This window comes from Diospyros lotus, chromosome 3 (genome assembly GCF_014633365.1).
Source record: "Diospyros lotus cultivar Yz01 chromosome 3, ASM1463336v1, whole genome shotgun sequence".
Classification (NCBI taxonomy): Eukaryota; Viridiplantae; Streptophyta; class Magnoliopsida; order Ericales; family Ebenaceae; genus Diospyros; species Diospyros lotus.
In genome coordinates this window covers 30,037,341-30,060,247 of record NC_068340.1, presented here as the reverse complement: position 1 = coordinate 30,060,247, position 22,907 = coordinate 30,037,341, and the positions used below count along the sequence as shown (strand labels likewise).

Sequence of the window (22,907 nt, the reverse complement as noted above, 5' to 3'; positions counted from 1 at the left end):
AATGTCGAGTTGAACTTTAAAAAAAAATTTATGAACATGCTAACTTTGTTGATGATGTGCAAGACAAGGAAACTGTGTTGTTAGCTTGCAGCCCTATGGAAGAAAAACATCTTGACAAATGGTATTTAGATGTCAGATATAGCCATCACATGTGCAGAAAGAAAGAGTACTTCTCTTACTTGGATGAATCCATGCGTGGTGAGATAAATTTTGAGAATAAAGCTAAAGTTTCAATCAGGGGAAAGGTAATGTTCTCATAACATTGAAAGATGGTTCTCATGAGTATATCTTTGATGTATTTTATGTTCCTAGTCTGTGTTGAAATTTACTAAGTTTGAGACAACTTTTTGAAAAAGGAATTAAAATCATCATTGATAAAGGTGTTTGCATTATTGAAGATAAGAAGAATTAGCTTGTTGCCAAGGTTAAGATGACCAAAAATCGCATGTTTTCTTTACCCATACAGAGTTAAATTATTCAATCTTTTAGGCCCTGTTCTGTTTGTAGTTTTGGTGCCATTTTCTGTTTTCAGTTTTTCAAAACACTCAAAACGTGTTTTCTTTGTTATTTTCAAAAACGCATTTTCGAAAACAAGTACAAATTTTATAAAGTAAATCCAAAACAACAAAAAATTGTTTTGGTTATTTTCAGCCAAAACATGGGTAAAAGTTCAAAACACGAAAAATAGTTGCGTTTCTTCTCACACAGTACAGATGCGAAGGAGTCCAAATTCTATCTCCCAGACTCCATCTGTAATACCTGTAAAACTTTCAGGTAAGAAATATGAGGTTTCAAAGGAAATCGGTATCAAAAGAGCCCGAGAAAATTTCTGAATCGACTAGAGGGAATGCCCAGGGGCTCATACACCTAAATAAATAGGCATATACCTATTAATAATTTCAAGAAATGATTTTTAGCATCGAGAGAAATTGGATCAGGAATGAGTTTCGGTACAGCTAAAAATACGGTTATGATTTTGACTAAGAAATCGAATCAACGCAGAAGACCTTCGAGAGGTCAATAGAACTGCAAGAAAGTTCATATTTAGTATGTAGAATAACCCTTTAGTGGTTTCAGGAAGAAACAAAAGGATTTACGATCAAAATGAAGATTCGGGCCTAACTGCAATTTCTCGAATTTGCCCGAGGAAGGTCGAAATGACATTTTTTTAGAATTTTTGAGGATGCAATGGAAAGTATAGAACTTGTAGGTCGCAACAGCACTATTGGGAAGCTCAGGGGTTTTAAGGAAATGACCAAAAGTTCAAAATGGGAAGAAATTGGGGTCAAAGTGCAATTTTACAAAATTGTACAGAGAGCAATTCTACCATGGCCGACCAAGCTTCCTCCACCACCTCCCATCACCGAATTCAATGGCAAAATACTCGAGAAAAGTAGCCTAGCATGCTCTTGGGTTGAGTCTAGGCCAGCAATCGGCCTTGGCTTGGTCGAAAATGGCCAAACTTTCTGCCGAAAGAAACTAGATTTTTCCCCACTATAAATCAATTTTTGAGGCAAATTTTGGTGGGTTTTGGGCTCATTAAGGGCAAGAGGAGACATCAAAGGATTTGGGTGAAGCAAGATCCGTCGTTTTGGGGTTTCAATTTGGCTATAAATAGATGATGTAGTGGTTGAGAGTTTTGCAAGATTTGAGCTTCAAATCGACATTATTTTTGAACAAATTGAGGCACCAAACCATAGGGATTTTGTTTCCCATGAGGTGAGGATCATTTCTGAAAAATTTGAGGAATTTTGGAGTTCATTTGAGGGGTGATCGGAGCTTCGCCAAAAAAATCGAATCACTTCGGAATCGGACTAATTTTTGCTTGGAGAGAGATCTTCCAAGGGTTGTTTCAAGTTCAAATTTGGTCAGAGTGATCAACTCAAGGTAAGCTATCTTTTGGTATAGTCAATTTAATTTTTTGGTGTGCCGGCATCAGAGAAGATGATCAGAAATAATTTTTATTATTTTTAAATACTTAAAATAAAGAAAAATAGAGTCAAAATAGAAATAAGAGAGATAAAATTCTAAAAAAGTATCCAGAAATATAGGAAAAGAGAATTGTTTACTTTTATGAATCTTTATTTTAGAAATTTCATGATAAAATAATTATTTTAAATTTTTGAAAGGAAACTTAATTAGAAAAAATAGGAAGAGGTTTTTGAAAATTCTAAAAAAATTTATGGAGATTAGAAATGTTATTTTAGGAATTTTAATGAAGAAAATACTTTATTATGAATTTTGGAATAATTTATTGCTATAAAAAAATAGAGAAAAAAATAAGAAAAATGGAGAAAAAATAAGGAAAAGTCTAGAAAAATTAGATTATTAATTTTTCTTGGAAATTATTTTTCAAGAAGTGATTTGACTAATGATCTTGACAATTTGTATTATTTTCGAGGTAACACGCAAATCGTGGCAAGTCGAATTTCTATTTTAAGGTGAGTGGTTTTGTCCCTATAACCCATATACAATATGATTACTTTTCTATGCATGATATTTACGTATATTATGATCATCTTCATATACTATTGCATGAGAAGTCGTGAGGTATGCATGAAATAATATTATTAGCATATTAAAACTCGTACATGGGATTGGGATGTCAACCTAAGAGTGTAGCCGTAATTCTCTAAGGGCATTTGATGGAACAACGTTAGGATTATCCTGTAGAGGTTCGGGATTCTACCTAGGGTTTCGTGTCGGGTTGGTGGGACAGGGAAGTTACACTAGGGTATTTGATTATAAATGTTCATGCATCGTTCATTCATTCATACTTATATAACCCTCACTTAGAAGATTTCATCTTCTAATATTGGACTATGTCCTTGGAATATTCCATATTCCAGGCGAGACAAGAGGCCGAAAGGGCAAGGAAGTGATGGAGGCATGAGCTTGACGAAAATTTGTGGCCCCCATCTGGGGCTAGGACCATCTATTACATTCAGTTGTATTGTTTAAGGTTTTAGCAATATTTGTAATATTATGTTGGGTGAACAATGTGTATGTATCCACGTATGTTATGTTTTCAAGGTTTTTTGCAGGTTCTGATCTTGCTTCCGTTTATGTTTAAAGTGTATCACTCATTCACCATGTTTTGGAGTGTTAACGTATAAAGGTTACGTTGAGGATTTATTGTTGGTTTATGTTTGATGTAAAAAAAAAAAATCCTAGCATATATTAATGCCCTGTAAGGCGGGGTGTTACACCATCTCTCTGCCTTCTCATTTCCCTCAAGCACTCCATCTTCATCTTTTCTTCCAAGCTCCAGCAACCCAGATCTTCCTAGCCGTCGACTGCACCTACCATGGCCATCACCTCCACTAGCCATCGTTGACCGCCATCTCTTTCCTTCTTTCAGATCTGAGCAAATCTGACTCCATCTCGACCATCGATCGTGCCTCTCTTCCTTATTGGTCATTGATCGCGACTCTCTTTCTCTCTTCCAGCCATCGTCGACTCACTCTCTTCTTTTTTGTCCGTCGTAGCGCCTTCCATCGCCATTGCTGCCGCTACACCTCGTCGCCACCAGCAACCCAGATCCACGGCGCCTCGCCATCGCCTACGTCGGTCGTTTCTTCTTCCCCTTAGTCGTTCGTTTCTTCTTCCCCTTAGTCGTTCGCTTACACCGGTCTTATCTTCTTCCCTGTCGCCGATCGCCATTTACCTACACTGTCTGTCACTTCATCCTATGGATCTTGTCTTCAGGTTAAACCCTTTGTATTATGATTTCAATTATTTTGTTCTTAATTTGATTTATATTATGATTTAAGCAATTTCAATAATTTTGTGATACTTTGCTTAAATCTAGATCTATGTTTGTAATTTTTGGATCTATGGATTTGTTCTCATAAGGAAGTAGGGTTTCAGATTTAAAAAATATGATGTGTTCCTTTATTCTTTTAGAGATTTTTGGAATATCTGTTGGGTTGTTTGAGTTTGTTTGGTGATTGTTGGTATGAGATTTTTTGAATGGTTGTTGGGTTGATTGGGTTTGTTTGATGATTGTTGGTATGATAAATGAGATTTTTATTGATAGTTTTTTTAAGTGTAATTATGTCTTTAATATATTCAAAATGTAATATATATATATGGAGTTGTAGGCAGGGCTTTGGTTTGTTGTTGGCAGGTCACTTGGAATCTACGCCACTTTGTATATTTGTTTGGAATTAATGCATATTTGACTTGTACGCAATTTGGGATAACTTGTAGTTATAGTTATAAGATACGTTTGAATAGGCTTGAAGCTAGTGGCTGCAAAATTGGGCTTCATGGACTGTTAATTGAGTAAGTGAAAATATCATATGAAAAGTCTTTCTTAGAAATTCTTGTTGATATATCTCTCCTTAAAACCTTTTCCAACAGCATGTTTCGGTGATGCATTACTAGTGAGTATGTTTATTTCACTTAACCTTTTTCAATAGCATGTTTATTCACTCAAGTTATCTTGAAAAACTTTTCCTCACTTATTATGGTCATGCATTAATGCATTATGTTCCATTGACCATGACATGAAATCTAGGTGACCAATGCTAGAACCCCCACAACACAAACTGGGCTTTTACTCTCAGTATGCTTATTTAAAAAAAAAAAATGTTAATGGTGGTATAGTAGCTAGTGCCCTGTGTTTAAAATGAGATAAGTCATTTGAAAAACTGAAAACAACAATGAAGTTAGATAGCCCTTAACTTTTGAATACATGGAAAAAACCATGTGCTTCTTTAACCTTTAATCTTTACCTTTTGAAGTTTCTTCAGATCATTTATTTAAAACACTGAACAAAAAATGATTGTTCTATGTCATCCTGTGTCTGGGCGTAGTATCTTTGCTCTTGTGCTTCATGTGTGCTCTTGCTAACAATCTGAAGGGAAGATCATAACACCTCACATTTTGTGAAAGCATCCAAATAACTTGTTTCATAGTTTGGTCTCTTAAGAAATTGGAGTTGGTCAAAGAGCTACTATTTTACAAAACAAAGTCTGCAATATTTATCTATTGGACATCCTGTTGATGTAATTGTTGCATAAATAAGAACAGAGTTTGCTTAATAAAACAATGCATAGGTTCTGCATATAGCTTATAGAATTTCACAATTACCATATTGTAAGCCATTTGAATAGCAAGGTGTGAATTCATAATTTCATTTTTGCACCTCCTGTATTATGGTTTTGAATTGCTTATTCTAGATTGGTCTGTGTTGTTCACATGATTCTGTTTGACTGGCTAGCTGCTCAATGGAGTTTAGCCTTTTTCGGAATTTGCCTAAATCCTTCTAGGTGACAACCTTACAAGCTTACAATTAATATAGTTAACAATTCAGTTTGTTTCCTTGTTGAGTTTTATTAAGCCAATATATTGCTCCAAAATCAATTCAAAACTATACTTGGATGAAGATTGCTGTCAGGTTACTGTTTTGCCCCACTAATTAAATTTCATTCAAATGAATAAAACATATAGACTTTTTTATTCTAACATTGTTACAAATAACATTGATTTCTAATTTTGGTATTATTACTACCTATTTGTTTTTGCTATTAGTGTTGCATTTTTTTTCTTATGTTTGTTTTTGTTTTCCTTTTCTTTTCCTTGGTCCAAGTATGGGTCTATCAAATTATGATGTTGAATTATTTTTAATGTACTGTGGAGTATATTTTGGTAAGTTGGAGAATATTTTTCATGTTGTCTTTATATTTTTTTATTATCTTCAATATAGAACATGGGTGGTCATAGAGATAAGACTAAGGAACTAATGTCGTGGTCTGATGAGAACGAACACGCATTTATCGGTATTCTTTATGACAATGTGAAATCAGGGATATTGCAATGTTCTACATTCACGAAAGATGATTGGGGCAAGATCAATCAAGCTATGATTACTCTCACAAAAACGAATTACGACATAGATAGATTAAAGGAGAAATGGAACCGTTTACGTAAGGTACATCACTTGTTCTCTGAACTTTTAGGACATACAGGTGTTACATGGGATCCAAATACCAACACAGATAATGCTCCAGAGGAAGTTTGGCAACACTTTTATACGGTATATATTTTTAGTAAAGAATTTTTTCGCCATCATTTTTTATCATATCAATCTTACCTTTTTTTGCTATACAATATGATAATGTGTCTTATTTTTACTATTGTAGATTAACAAGTCCGAGTACAAAATATTCAAGAAAGAAGGATGTAAGCACTATGAAACTCTTGGAGAGATATTTAGCGGGATTATAGCTACTGGAGGATTAGGTAATGCTTCCACTCAACTTCCTCCAACATCAGAGGAAGAAAGGCAGTTAGAAGATGATTTTTTGAATAGAGGAATTCATGTACGTGTGGAGAATGCTGATGAAGTTACAAATACTCGTCTGCATGAAGAAATTGATGAATCTAGCAAACGTCGACGTAAGGAACCTAAGATCAGTAAAACTGTTAAACTTGATGCTTGTATGGCACAATGGTCATCTACAATTAGTATGGGGAATGAAGAAACTGAACTTAGGACACTTTATCTAAAAGAAAAGCTTGCAAAGCTTCAAGGAAAACCATGCAATCAATCAGATAATGAAGCTACTAGTCTGGATCCTTATTCAAATGTGGTTTGCATGGACCTCTTGAAGAAGTGTCTAATGAGATTTATATGAAAGCAATAAAGGCTTTTAAGGATCCAAATTTTAGAGTGTCATTTGTGAAGATGCCAGAAATTAGAAGAGGATCTATCTTGGAGCTTCTTTGATTTGGTTGGTTGATTGCGTAATTTCTAATATTGTGTTATTTTCAATGGTGATGTTGTAGCTGAAAGTACTATGTTTTATTATATTAGCTTCAAGTACTATTTTATCTTCATAGTTTGATGTTGATGATTGTAGAACTGTGTTCCAACTGGAATTGTTTGATGTTAAATTTATTTAGAATTGAATGTTTCTTATATTTTGGGGATTTAATTATGCTTAATAGCTTTGTTACCATCTTAGCTAATGTTGAATTATTTCTTTACGTTGATTATAATAAATGAGTGATTATGAATATATTTATACACAGGATGTCAACTAAATCAAATGTGGTTGGTAATATGCGAACCAATGATTCGAGTGATGATAATTTTTTATTTACAGATGATATTGTTACGAATTTTGGGAATGTAATAATGTTTAATTGCTTTGTTGGCAGTAAAAGTAGTGTCATCGACAGGGTACCTTGTAGAATGTCATTACTTATGGGAAGAATGTACATATTAGAGATTCTGAATGGACATCCAGATATGTGTTATAGTAATTTTCGTATGCAGAAACATATGTTCATGAATTTTTGTGATACTTTGAAACAGAAGCAGTTGTTGAAAGATGGAAAAAAAAGTGAGCATTGAGGAGGGCGTTGCTATGTTTCAACATTCCTCTATGGGCTGTTTGTTCACTTGGCACATAGATAATATGTTTGACACATCAAAATATGCCACATGAGCAGATTTTGCACAAATTTCCTTACTTTGAGGATTGCATAGGCGCAATAGATGGAACACATGTTACAGCTTGGGCACCTACATCAAGACAAACATCTTTCCATGGAAGGAAAACCAATATAACACAAAATGTGATATTGACGTGTAATTTTGATATGAAGTTCACATTTGTGTATTCTGGATGGGAATGTACTGCTAATGATTCGCGAGCATTCATTGATGCAATCACAAGAACTTCAAATAACTTTCCAATGCCACGTGGAGATATATTAAAATATTTCAAATAATTTGTCAAATATTTTTATAGTATTTGGGTATTCTGGTATTTTTTTTTTTTGCAGATCAATTTTACCTTGTTGATTCTGGTTATCCAAATATGTCTGGTTTTCTTGCCCCTTATCGAGGACGAAGATATCATCTACAAGATTATCTTGGACGAGAAAGATCGCGTGGAAAGGAAGAACTGTTCAACTATAGACATTCCTCGTGTCATAACATTATTGAACATTGCATTAGAGTTTTAAAGGCAATATTTCCTATTTTAAAATTAATTACCAATTATTTACTTAGTAGGCAAAGATAAATCCCTACTGCATGTTGTGCAATATATAATTATATTCGCCAGAAGCACACTTTAGATAGCTTGTTCGCTGAGTTTTCATCAGAGAATATAATATTTCAAGATATGTCGGAGTCAAGTCAAGATTAAGAAGCCATACAATTTGATGCTAGTCAAATAGCTCAAATGTGACAAGTTAGGGATCAAATTGCTACACAAATGTGGAATCACTTTTCAAGGAGTCGCACATGATTATGTAGACTTATTTTAATGTTTAGTGTCCGAGCTATTTTGATTTCTATCATGACTATTTAAACTTGTAATTGTAATCCATTTGTTATTAAACTATTTAATGTAATATTATTTATCATGAACAATCATATTTTTCCATTTTCATTGAGTTAATTTTTAATTTTTATTTCTCCATTTACTATTTTTTACCAAAGTTGTTTTATTTCTTAATTGTATTTTTTTGTTGTAATGGAAAAAAAATATTACAATATTTCAAAATGTATTTAATAGTATACTAGCATTAAATTATTTTAATTTAAATAAAATTATTTTATAAATAAAATAATTTTTCTCAAAATTTCAAAGTAAACGTGTTTTTTCAGTTTTCATTTTTGAGAAACAATTTCTCAGAATGACAAAGAGAATGCGTTTTCAGAAATCTCAAAACACAAAACTCAAAACTCAAAAATAAAACACAAAGAAAACATCACCTTAGTGTTGTTGTTATGGATAAAAATTGGCTTTGGCACTTGCGTTTTGGTTATCTAAATTTTAATGGTTTAAGGGTATTGACAAAGAAGGAAATGGTTGTTGGGTAACCTTTGTTATAAAATCCTAGCCATCTGTGTGAAGGTTGTGTTCTCGGCAAGCAACATAGGGAATCTTTTCCAATGGGGAAGTCGGTTAGAGAAAAACAATAGTTACAGCTTGTGCATTCGAATATTTGTGGACCAATAGAGGCTCAGTCACGTGGGGGAAATTGTTATTTTCTTACTTTCATTGGCGATTACAGTAGAAAAACTTGGGTATATTTTTTGAAACATAAGTTTGAAGTTTTTGGTGTATTTAAAAATTTCAAGGTCTATGTGGAAAAGCAGAGTGGGTTGAGTTTAAATTTTCTTCGAACAAATAGAGAATGAGAGTACACATATAACATTTTTCAAATTTTTGCAAAAGTCATGGGATTAAGCATCAGCTCACATCTAGCTATTCTCTACGGCAGAAAGGAAAAACAAAACAATTGTCAAAATGGCGTGCAACATGTTGAATGATTAAAATTTACCTAAAGTTTTTTTGGTTGAAGTAGTATCTTGAGCTATTTATTTTCTCAACAGGTGTCCGACAAAAAAGTCTTCTTGATAAGACACTTGATGAAGCTTGGAGTGGTCATAAGCCGAACGTTGAGGATCTTCGAGTTTTTTGGTGTGTGACATATGCTTATATATCAGTTGAAAAAAGAAAGAAATCTGACGATAAAAGTATAAAATGTATTTTTATTAGTTATAGTGAGCAAACCGGTTATAAATTGTTTACTCCGTGCACAAATGAAGTCATCATTAGTAGGGATGTTGACAGAGCCGGACCTTCCATGAGACCCGTGAGGCAGCTGCCTCAGGACTCATGAAAAATAATGCATTTGGGGCCCATAAATTGAAACCCCCTTTATGGGTAAGGGCTCAGCCGCCCAGCCCCAAATGAGAGAAATTTTGTGCATTGCTGTACTCCTTCCAAAATTCTCTATAGCCATGTCAATGGATTGTTGAAGCTGATTTGCTTTGTTTATTCTCATTTTGTTTGCTTGCTGATAATTTTGAAATTTTGTGAAAATAAATGTAAAAATAACAATGGATTAGAGTAAGGTTCTAGTTAATAATTTGAAAAAAATAATAATAAAGAAAAAAATCAAGCACAAATTTTACAAATTAGGGTAAAAATCATGGACAATGATAGAAGAATTTATTACAAAAAAATAATAATATGAGATAACTTTCTCTTTGAATTATAAGGAAATAATGATAATCTTTCTGAGAAAAAATAGTCTTAATATTTTTAACTTTTTATTTCTCTCCCCCTCGAAGCTTCGCATTCTCCCCTGTCGTTCTCGCTTTCGCTGCCCTCTCTCGCTCAGTCGCTCTGTAAGTCCCTCCGTCCGTCATCCTCATCCTCGCCTCGCGTCTCGACTTTGTCGTCGGTCGGTGGCTCGCCCTCGCTCTCACTTTTCGCTGCCTCTCTCTCCTTTTGGCTTTCGCTGTTCCGTCAGTCCGTCAGATCATCTCCCTTCGCTCTCGCTTTCTCGCCTCTTGCTGCGCCTGCTCGGTCGGCGTCAGCGGTCGCTCGCCCTCGTGGTCGGTCTCCGGTGGCTCATTTTTAAATGTACTCTATGATTCGGGGGCCTATTTTTACATTTCGCCTCAGGACCCCTAAATCTCAGGTACAGCACTGGATGTTGAATTCAGTGAAGTCGAAGCTTGGGATTGGCAAAATATAGAAAGCTCACAAGTTGGTATTTTTTTTAATGATGAATCAGCCAGTGAAGAGTCGCAACACATTATGCCGGTGGAGATTTCAAGTAGTACTTGTCATTCTACACGTCTTTGTGTGCTACCTGCACATTGCATGATTATGTCATAATCGATGATAATGATGTAGCTGATGAGGAACTTGTAAATTTTGCTTTGTTTGCGATTGTGATCGAAGAAACATCACAAGATGGTGAATGATTACGGGGCTATGGACACAGAAATACAATCCATAGAAAAGAACGATACTTGAGAGTTGACTACTTTACTCGAAGGAAAGAAACCATTGGCATCAAATGAGTGTATAAAATAAAGTATAAGTCTGATGGTTAAGTGGACAAGCTGAAGGCTCAGTTAGTCGTAAAATGTTACAAACAAAAACCAAGTATTGATTACTACAGAGTTTTTGCACCTGTAGCACGTGTTGATATGATTCGCATGGTGATCATGTTAGCAACTCAAAAGAAATGGACAATACACCAAATGGATGTCTAATTTGCATTCTTGAACAAAATTCCCAACGAAGAAGTTTACATTGATCAACTAGAAGGTTATGTAAAAAATGGGGCATGAAGATAAAGTTCTCAAGTTAAAGAAAGCTCTATAAGGGTTAAAATAGGCTCCGCGGGCATGGTACACTCGTATAGATTTATATTTCCAAGAAAATGATTTTTTCAAGTGTCCCTTTGAACCTACATCATATATTAAATCAAATACAACAGGTGATATGCTTATCATATGATTGTATGTAGACAATTTGATATTTACAAAAATAACCCTTGCATGGTTGAAGAATTCAAAAAGTATATGAATTGCAATTTTGAAATGTCTGACATGGGATTGATGTCCTACTTTCTTGGTCTTGAAATTGTACAAATAGGAGATGAAATATTTCTTTCATAAAAAAAGTCTGCAGTAGATATCTTGAAACGATTTAAGATGGAATCATGTAATTGAAGCAAGATTGCAAGTGGATGTTGTTTCAAACATTGAGTTTATAAATCCAACTTATTTTTTAAGTTTAGTAGGTTGTCTACGGTATTTGACTTTTAGTAGACTGGACATTACATTTGGGGTTGGTTTTGTTAGTCGATTTATGGAAAAGCCAAGTCATATTCACCTACAAGTTGTGAAACAAATTATGCATTATGTAAAAGGCACACAAAATCATGGTATCTTTTATACAACATGATTACGGATTCCGATCTCATTGGGTAAAATTAGAGTAAATATAATTTTTGAAATAAAATCAGAATAAGAAGCCAATTATTTAGAATATAATAAGAAGTACGATAAAAATTGTTGTTGGAGTCAGCCTTAAGAACCCCAATTGATTGTTTTAAGTTGGAATCAATTGGGGTTCTTAAATAACATGTTACCGTACATGTAGTAGCATCTACAATTATTATTTGATTCTATTTTCATAATTAGCATATCAATTTATTGTAAACATCACTTTAATTTTAGACTCTTAGTTCTTTAATTTTAAGATTTATTTAATTTTTTGACTCAAACACTCCTTAAATTTTTATTTTTTCAAATTAATTTTTATATTTTCTCAAAAAGGACACAACAACCCTTAAACCCTAAATACTAAAGCTCATGTTGGAAATGAAGTTAGTTAAATTAATTTAAATTAAAATTATTTTTAATATTTATTTAATTGAGTTAAATTAAGTTGAATTCAATACAAAATATTAAAAAAACAAATCAATCATCATTTTTGGTTGACAGAATGGATTAAAAAGGGAGAAGGAAACCAACTATATATCATCTATGTATTCTATTGCACCATAATCGATATTTTGAATTTTATTTTTTATTTTGTGTTAAATTTAACTTAATTAAATAAATGTTAGAAATAATTTTAACTTAATTAACTTAGTTCTTTTATGTATGGGTTATTATGACCATTTTAGAAAAGTTCATAGATTGATTTGATAAAAAATAAAATTTTAGAACTGTTTAAGTTAAAAACTCAAAATTGGAAGAGTATAAAATATATAGTGAATAATATAAAATTTTTAAAAACTAATTGAATGAATTTTAAAATTCAAAAAGTCTCTCAAAGTTTAAAAAATACCATTGATTTTGAAATATTTCTTCAACTATTTTTTGGCAAAATGTAAATAGAAAAGAATGGGGAGAAGCAAAACATGAACAGAAATTTAAATCAAAATTCCCATGTGACTTATGATTCATTAGAAAAATTGGTCTTATATAACTACGGGTTAGGTGGCATGTGGAAAAGGGAGTCAAATTTAGTCTTCTACCTACTACATTATCAACTGATATCTTTTTATTATATGAATAGTTTCTCATATTTTTAAAGAACTCGTATTGACTACAAAGTCACGAACAAATATTACAAAATATCATTTTACAATACCAAACAAAATTCTAACACAAAAAGAATTACTTCTACCTTTTTATATTCTCTTAGCGGGGTCAATAGGCAACCCTATTGTTGTAAAACCTCCTTGTCACACCCACGTTTATAAATTTATTATTTTTTTATGAAAATTAGTAATTATTATAGGCTTCAGCAAAATTTATTGATAAGAAAAAGACACAATCAAATGAGTCGATGAATCTGAATATACACCAACATAAACAAGAAGAAGAATGCATCCCTACTGATCAAGTTAACAACAGATGTTATCCATAGCAAATTTAAACAAGGGAGATCTGAAATCAAAATAAAGCAACTACTTTTTTGATTAGCTTATCCTAATAAAAAAAATTATATTGTTCATCCAGCACTACAGAGGCAGAGGCAGAAGCTTGTTACTAAGACCTGTACAATAGGTACCCAACTAAGCAAGTTTCCAAGATGAGATGGCAAAGAAAACTCGCCCCTTCCACCCATTAACAATCCACTGGTTGACCTCGTCCACAAGAAAGTCTTTATTATGGTAGGATGATTTGACCTTAGCCCGCCCTTCTTTAAGGATCTCCTGATTCAAAGGCAGCTGCCTGAACCCAGCTCTGATTGTGCGAATCTCCCACTGCTTGTATGTCTCTGGCCCTGCGACCCTGTCTAACCCTTCACATGCTATGATATTCTTAATTTCCTGCCCCCATATGTCCCTCTCAAGCACAATTCTATCCTGATTATCTCGCGGCACAATAGCATCCACCATATCAAACCATGCAGAGAAATGGAAGAGAGCTTCACGGAACCGTGACACAAAAAATGGAGAATTGTAGGTCCCATTAATTATTCCATGTATAAAAATATCTGGATTAATCCTGCTAGTTAAGTTTAAAAACGTATCCCTTGGACTGTGCTCCATAATCGTGTCATCAAGCAAGTCTTTGATCGGTTCAAACAGATCACAACAAGCATCTCCTCCTCCTGAATCCTGAGATCCTCAACACGAACAGTTTCCCATTCTTTATCAAAGCCATTATACTCGAATGGAACCTTGAATTTTTCACAATAAGTTGCTAAACGTCGACCTGCCTCCTTAACCCTTGCATCAAATCGGAAACCAATTTGGGGAAGGTCTATTGCCGTGATGCGAAGCTTGGGAGGACCACCAGGTCTTTTAGATAGACACTGAATAAGTAGAGGCCTTGGGAACCATATGTAATACCAAAATGAATAATGTGAAGACTAGAAGCTTTCTTGGCCAATTCCATTAACATTTGGGTTGCAACGAAATACGATATCCCCGCAAAAGGGAATGCTGAAACGTACAAATTAAGAGCTTCCCAAACATCAGATTCCACTATGCCCTTCATATAAAAGGGTCTATATTCTGGGATCTTAGAATTGATCAAGCGTGCCTCAAGACCATTAGCGAAGTAGTGGGCTAACCTTTCTGATTCATCACCCTGAGGGGATGAACGCAACCTTATTTGCTTCAGTAGTTTAGTTGCTGTCATCTGATCATTGCCGCCTGCCACAGATTGCATACATTGTATTAGGAGTTTCCTCATCTCAACCGCTTTCCTTTTACTAACCCCTTTCTTAGTGTAGGTGATTTTATCATAGTATCCTTTTGCTCGCTCATATTGCTGCCACTTCCCACTTGCCTCAGTTGGCAAGTCACCATCAGAAGTGTAGGCAAAAAATACCTAACTCACAAAGAAAATCAAAGTTACTGGAAAGACACATAAAATTTTAATTTAACTGAGAAACACTTTAAGTACATAGAAAACTCAGCAAACAAACTGCAAACAAACTGCAACGTTGCCCATGTTCTCATAACTGTTAGACTAAAAATAAACAACTAATAACAAACTCCTAAAAACTTGGTCAAGTTGGCTATAGCATGTTGCACACTCTCAACCATTATGAAAAACAGTTACTGAGGCATGTAACATAACACTCCTCCTGCGTCAGTAGCTGCACACTCCCAACTTTACTCTTAGAAATTCAAATCTGCTCCTAGAGAGGGCCTTTGTAAATATATCGGCTAATTGATCAGTTGTATTGCAATATTGCAGACTCACCTCACCATTTTGCTGTACTTCTCTGAGAAAGTATAGCTTGATATTGAAGTGTTTAGTTTTACCATGGAAAACTGGATTATTTGAGATTGCAATTGCTGCTTGATTATCCACAAACACTTTAGTACTCTCCTCCTGCTCCATATGTAAGTCTGCCAGGATTTTCCTTAGCCACAGTGCTTGGTTTACAGCTGCAGTTGCAGCTATGAATTCAGCTTCAGCAGTAGACTGGGCAACTATCTCTTGCTTCTTTGAGCTCCATGAAAACACACCAGATCCAAGAGTAAAACAGTACCCTGAAGTACTTCTCATGTCATCTATGGATCCACCCCAGTCACTATCAGAAAAACCATGGAAATGATAATCTTGACCATGATTAAACAAAACTCCATAATCTAGAGTCCCTTTGACATATCTCAGCACACGTTTGGCTGCCTTGTAATGCTCCTCGCTGGCACAATGTAGAAATCTTGACAATACACTCACTGCTTGTTGTATGTCTGGTCTGGTTGCAGTGAGATACATCAAACAGCCTATGAGACTCCTATAAACAGCTTCATCAACCTTGTCTATACCATCTTCCTTGTGAAGTCTCTCCTTTTGATTCATAGGAGTACTCATTGATTTGCAATCCTCCATTTGAAATTTCCTCAAAATCTCCTTAGCATATTTTCTTTGACAAATGAAAATTCCTTGCTGATTTTGCCTAATCTCCATTCCAAGAAAATATGCCATTACTCCTAGGTCTGTCATTTCAAAGACTTTCATCATTTCCTGCTTGAACTGCTCAATGAGCATGACATTACTTCCTGTCACTAAGAGATCATCCACATACAAAGAAACAATCAGAGTATCAGCATTAGAGTGCTTAACATAAAGAGTTGACTCACTCAGACTTTTTGCAAAACCAAGACTCAACAAATGCTCATCAATTCTGCTATACCAGGCTCTTGGAGCCTGTTTTAATCCATACAAGGCCTTCTTGAGTAAATAAACCTTGTCTTCCTCCCCTTGCATTATAAATCCCTCAGGTTGCTCAACATATATCTCCTCTTGTAAATAACCATTAAGAAAGGCAGATTTTACATCAAGCTGAAACACTTTCCACCTTTTTAGAGCTGCCAATGCCAAGAGCAATCTGATGGTGTCAAGTCGTGCAACAGGAGCGAATGTTTCTGAGAAGTCAACTCCAAACACTTGAGCAAACCCCTTCACTACAAGTCTGGCCTTGTGCTTGTTGATAGAACCATCTGCATTCAATTTGGTTCTAAATACCCATTTGACTCCGATAACATTTTTGTGTTGAGGCCTCTTAACTAGCTTCCAGGTCTGATTTTTTTTAATCATTTTCAGCTCCTCTTGCATTGCAGCTACCCATTTTGGATCTTCTTTTGCTTCACAAAATCCCTTTGGTTCAAACACTGCAACATTGCATCTCTGGTAAACATTAGTGAGCAGCCTGGTTCCTCTAACAGGTGGTTCATCAACTTGTTCACTTTGCTCCAATGGAAAGTCAATAATTTGCTCAGAAATTTGCTTTACTTCTTGTCCTTCCCAACACCATTGTTGCTCTTCCACAAAATGAACATCTCTGCTGACTAGAATCTTACCAGTTTGAGGTTGATAAATTCTGTAAGCTTTAGAGATGTTGCTATAACCAATAAAAATACCAGGTTCTGCTCTCCTATCAAGTTTATCTCTCCTCACCTGAGGCACATGAGTAAAGCAGATACAACCAAAAATTTTTAAATTTTGTAGTGAAGGTTTATAACCATACCATGCTTCAAATGGAGTTTTCCCATTGACAGCTTTTGTAGGAAGTCTATTCAGCAGAAACACTGCTGTATTAGCAGCTTCTGCCCATAAGTTTTTTGGAAGTCCTTTCTCATGTAGCAAACATCGAACCATCTCCATTATTGTTCTATTCTTTCTTTCACTCACCCCATTTTGCTGTGGAGTGTAAGGGGTAGTAAGTTGGTGTTCAATTCCAGCTTTTTCACAAAACTGATTAAACTGAGCTGATGTATACTCCTTCCCATTATCAGATCTCAAAATCTGAATTTTGCAGCCACTTTGATTTTCAATCCAAGCTTTGAATCTCCAAAAAACTTCTGCAACCTCTGATTTAAATCTTAAAAAATAAATCCAACACATTCTGGTTAGATCATCAATAAAGACAATGTAATATTTACTTCCTTTTAATGATGGCTCTGACTGAGGTCCACAGAGATCAGTGTGGATCAACTGCAACTTCTTTGTTGCTCTCCAAGCTGTTTGTGAGAAAGGAAGCCTGGTTTGCTTGCCATATTGACACACCTTGCAGCTTGACATTAACAGTTCATTCAGCGGTGGTAGTCCTTGCACAAGATCCATTTTCCTCATTAGCAGCAGCGCATTAGAATTGAAGTGTCCCATCCTCTTGTGCCAAAGCTCTACACTGTTGTTTGAACTAAGAAAGACAGCTTGCTCAGCCTCCATCAAGTCTAATGAGAAGCTTTTGCCCCTCATTTTCACTTTGAACAAGTCTTGTCCCGCTGTATCTTTGATTAGACATAATCTGTCCTCAAACAGAACTTTATATCCCTTTTCAAGCAACTGCCCAACACTCAACAAGTTTTGAGTAATTTCAGGTACATAAAGAACATCAGTTATAATTTTAGTACCTGAACTGCTTTCCATTGCAACTGTTCCTCTTCCTTTGACAGCAATAAATTCTCCATTACCAATTTTGACTTTGGAGGCAGCAGTTCTATCAAGCTCCTTGAATAATTCCTCATTGTATGTCATATGATTGGTGCATCCACTGTCAATTAACCAGCTCTCACTTGAGTTGCTGGTAGCAAAACAAGTTGCTGCAAATAATTGCTCATCCTCTTGACTTGTAATCTGTGCTTCAACTTGTTGCTGCTGGTTTTTATTTTTGCAAAACTTTGCAATATGACCCAGCTGATTGCATTTATGGCATTTTACATCCGGCCTCCTCCAACACTTATAATGAGGATGATTTCTTCTGCCACAATGTTGACAAGGAGGGTAACTTTGTTTATTATAACCTCCATTGCTACTGCTGTTGTCCGTACCTTTTGTTTGAGCACAGTTGTTGCCTTTTGCTGTCTTTTTCTTCCCTTTGCTACTTTGACCAATTTCAAGCTTGGCCTGCAGAGCTCCCTCAATGGAATCTTCTTGTCTCATGAGTCTTCTTTGCTCTTGAGCCTGTAAAGCATTCAATAATTCTGCCAAGGTAATGCTTGACAGGTCTTTAGTATTTTCCAGAGAGGAAATTGTTGATTCAAATCTTTCTGGGACAGTAACTAGAATTTTCTGAACTATTCTAGAATCAGGAAATTCAGTTCCAAGCAATCTTACCCTATTCACAATGCTGAGAAGTCTGTCCGAATACTCCTTCACAGTATCTGACTCCTTCATCCTTTGCATTTCAAACTCCCTGATCAGATTCAGCACTTGCATCCCTTTAACTCTCTCATTGCCTTCATACTCTTTCTTGAGAAAGTCCCAGATCTCCTTTGCTGATTTCAAGGTCATAATTCTGGTAAAGATTGCTGATGATACAGCTGTAAACAGACATGCCTTTGCTTTTGATTTCCTTTGCCTTTTTTCCTTGTGATTCTTGATTTGAGCAAGAGTTGGGTTGTTAGGCAAAGGAGGAACCACATAGTCCTCTTCTACAGCTTCCCAGAGATCACAAGCTTCAAGATATGCCTCCATTCTAACTGCCCATACCTGATAATTCACACCTTCAAACACAGGAGGAGCAGCGGCTGTGAAAGGTGAATCAGAATTCATAATGGGTGTAACAGGGTTGGTTTAGTTTTTGAGTGTGTGGTGTTCCCTCAAACTCACAATCCCTCAAGAAGAAGGCTCTGATACCAATTTGTAGGCAAAAAATACCTAACTCACAAAGAAAATCAAAGTTACTGGAAAGACACATAAAATTTTAATTTAACTGAGAAACACTTTAAGTACATAGAAAACTCAGCAAACAAACTGCAAACAAACTGCAACGTTGCCCATGTTCTCATAACTGTTAGACTAAAAATAAACAACTAATAACAAACTCCTAAAAACTTGGTCAAGTTGGCTATAGCATGTTGCACACTCTCAACCATTATGAAAAACAGTTACTGAGGCATGTAACATAACAAGAAGTGTGTAATGCAGGCTCCGCAAAGGACAATGCCTTATCAAATATCTCATGTAAAACAGACTCCTCAACATCAACTGCCAAATGCTTGTTACATCTCCCTTCGTCTAAGGAACTTTCCTTTCGGTGAAGAGTTTTTCTTCCCCTCGGCAAACTATCTGGGCAGTCCCCTTCATCCTTTTGTAGCGTGGCTTTCATTTGCCAAAGCTTTTCCTTTGCCATAGGTGATGCTAATCTACTGTTCTCGAAATTAAAAGTTACGCCAGTTTCACTAGGTATAATGTTCTTTATACCCACATGGAATTGCCAACTAGATTGACCATCTGAAGGTGCACTCACCAGATCAGCAACGCTATGAGAGGAGAAGCTCCTGGAGGAGGAGGACGGGGAATTAGTCTGAAATGCATGGTCAACATAAGTACAATGCATACAAGGAGGACCAACTACAGCAGATTCAACTGGGTTGTTAGCATCAGCAGAGCTGCCACCACAACTGCTGCTACGGCTAGGTTTTTCTTCACAAGGCATCCCCGGATTGGGCGAGGAAGGATGTCTTTCATTAAGTATTTTATAGTAGTATTCCTCAGCGGCATGAAGAGTGGAGTCCTCAACCATGCAGGCCTCGTCTTCCATGTCATCTTCCATTAACACCTGGTTTATGTGCTTGAGAACAGAGTCACAATGACCATATTTTTCTGAAGTAACTCCATTATAGCAATCAAACAAATCTGTGGAGTGAATTGCAGGGACTGGACCGTTTGAAGTCGGGGGTAGATTCACATATTCAGAATTTTGGTTCATATTTATGAGTCGAAATCCTGTAATCAAATCAGGATCTGAATTGGCTTAAACAGAGCATTCATGTTATGATTCACATCCATCCTTCGAGCCAGGAAATGCCCACTTATACAAAGCCATGGACCCCTTCCCGGTACAGAAATTCGACTGAAATCCGACTTCAAGAACTAAACCTGTGCTCACATCACATCCAAAATAGCAACTATAAGCTAAATTAAAACACCTAACCTAGAGAAGGAACTATGATAATAGCAATTGCCCTTAGTCTTATAATAGATGAAAATATAATTATTATCTCCAAACAATAGCCCTAATGTTCACCGAAAAAGAATCAAGAGGAAGATAATATGAATAAATTAAGAAATCCTCGGGCACACAAAAATTAGATTAAATCGTGATGCACATATTAAAATTCGAGAAACAAAGCATAATATAAAAGAGATCAGAAGGCCAAGATAAATAGAGAAATTAATCTCAAGAACAAAGAAGTAGAAGAATCTTTATGTAATACCTGTTTCAATTTCACCATAACCAAAGACAAGAACATAAGAGATCAATCTGAAGAACAGAGAAACTCAAAAATCGTTATGATTTCAATATATATAATCAAAACCAGAACAAGCAATAACACATACCTCACCCAAAACATAACCCAAAAAAGACATTCTGTAACAAAGGATGCCAAATGGTTAGGACAAATGGATGGATAAAACCATCTATATTTCAGCAGGCAAAGACCTGCCATATGGTTACCGGGTGGGGCTTTCAGTTCTGGGCAAAGACCTGTCATTTCAAGGTGGAAGTTGAACTTGGCAACCCAAATGAAATGATCAAAGATGAAGGCAGTGGCATAATCCGTCAGGAAGAGACTCGTTGAAAAAGAGAAGATGCAGTTACGAATGGATGGAGATTGGAGCCCACCAATTCAAAGGTTATATTGTGTTTTTAAATAATAATAATTATAAACAAACAAACTGAGTATAAATAAAAATAAATTAAAGAATCATTAATGATGAGCCCCAATTTATCTTATCTTTTGTGTATATATAGATTTTAATATTTTATAAAGTTTTTCATTTAGAAGAAGTTGTATTATTTCATAACACTAACGGAATACTTGTGTAAATCTTTTTATCTTTCTATAAAATGACGTATTTTATTAATTATACATATATACAATAATCATAATATTATTAATACATTTAAAGGATTTGTTTTTAATTTTTATTTTCATAACAGGGTCAATAGTCAACAGCAACTTGGTACACCCATCATCCACATCCCCATCGAAATTTAATTCTGCCACCGTACTATAGAATTTTTAAATTAATTTTAAAAAATATATTTATCTAATTAATATCTAAGATATTAAAATATTTTAAAGTGATTATGCGTATAAGATATAATTTTTTTTATTTTATAAAAAAGTGTAAAATTGTATATGAAAAATAAATTCTTTAAAATTTATTAATTGTCACTTCTATGTAATGTTTATTAGACTTATTAAATTAAAATAACAACTATTCAAATTCAAAATTAAATTATATATAATTTTATTTTTATTATAAAATTAAAATTCAATCGAACACAACAGGTTGAGTCCACGAGCCAGGCCCATAGACCCTAGCCAAGTTGAGGCCTTAGACGGGCAAGACCGTAATTAAATTATTTATAATTTTATTTTTATACAATTAAAATTCAGTTGGACACAACAGGATGAGTCCACGAGCCTGGCCCATGGACCCGAGCCAAGTTGAGGCCTTAGATGGGCATGACAGTGAGTTCAAAAATGTTGGCCTCAACTTGACCTTATACATTTGGCTAGTCAAGTTTGACTTGCTACAGTAATAAACAAAGTCAGGCTAAGTGAGTTATAAGTTACCCAACCCATTCAGCATCTCTAATAAGAAGTTTCATTTGCCATAAATCACTATGCTTCAAGGATTGGCTCATTTACTTCTCTCTTCTATTGAACAAAGCCCACCAACTAAAAATTTGAAGTCCTGCTCTTCCTCTTGTTATTGTCTTGAAAATTTAAGAGTAATTTTTTTAAATTTTATATTTGTACCAACAATATTTATGAATTCCCATATTAGCAATTTAATCGCAATTAATCTAACTAATCAAAGTTCTATCAAAATAGAGTGTAAATGGAACCTTAGTGAAATTTATATCAAAAAATTAAACACCAAAAGTTAATAATCCAAAATTATTCAGAACTATATCAGAACATTAACCATCAAATGTTAATAATCCAAATTCTTGCATCTTGTGTTCCAATGTACAGACAATTTGAAACAATAAGAAAATATTCTAGATAAAAAAAAAAATCTAAAAATGTGTTTATCCTTTATTGTCTATTTTCTCTTTCTCTCTCTCAGAGCACATTGCCTATGACATGTTCAAATATGTCAAAATAAGTTATGAACTACCTAATGACACCTAAAAAATAATTTTTTTATGCATATGATCAAATATACAATATACATACATATTTGATACTCATTTATAATAAATAGGGTGATAATTTTTATTTATTACTAATGAAGTTAACCTTATGTTGTTTGATTTGGGGTGAAAAGCCAATCGCTCCCTTAATAATATTGTATCTCCCTATTTTATCTATTGAGTTAGAATGACAATGATAAGTTCCTTTAATAATATTGTATCTCCCTATTTTATCTATTGAGTCATAATGACATTGATAAGACCACGTATGTATGTATGTTATTAAAAATAAGTTTTAATGCAATAAACATAAACATCAAATTCGTGCATAAATTTCAATGACATAATGTAATTTCTGCCCAAAAAACCAAATTTATGAATATTAAAATGTAAATTATAAGATTTTGGGCATACGCATAGTAAATAAAAAAATAACGAGTTTATGTACAATATTAGAAACTTTAGGATAAAAGTATACCTCACAAACTTAAA

The 22,907-nt window shown here is 34.6% G+C and overlaps 2 protein-coding genes across 12 annotated transcripts in view; both read right to left on the bottom strand.

Annotated features, from left to right (window-relative positions):
• LOC127796598 (scarecrow-like protein 14) overlaps positions 1-22,907 on the bottom strand; it is a 165,522-nt gene that overhangs the window by 47,967 nt on the left and 94,648 nt on the right. The window lies entirely within an intron of this gene.
• Positions 13,239-19,970, bottom strand: LOC127796605 (scarecrow-like protein 14). The gene is made up of 2 exons (XM_052328841.1): positions 19,509-19,970; positions 13,239-14,632 (listed from the first exon to the last, which is right to left on the bottom strand). The coding sequence occupies exons 1-2, from the start codon at positions 19,968-19,970 to the stop codon at positions 14,060-14,062; spliced, it is 1,035 nt and encodes a 344-aa protein (XP_052184801.1). The 3' UTR covers positions 13,239-14,059.

Coding starts and splice junctions, on each gene's coding strand:
- LOC127796605 (XM_052328841.1), bottom strand. CDS start 19,970: ATGAACCAAAATTCTGAATATGTGAATCTACCCCCGACTTCAAACGGT. Junction 14,633..19,508: donor CTCATAGCGTTGCTGATCTG/GTGAGTGCACCT, acceptor TTTGTGAGTTAG/GTATTTTTTGCCTACACTTC.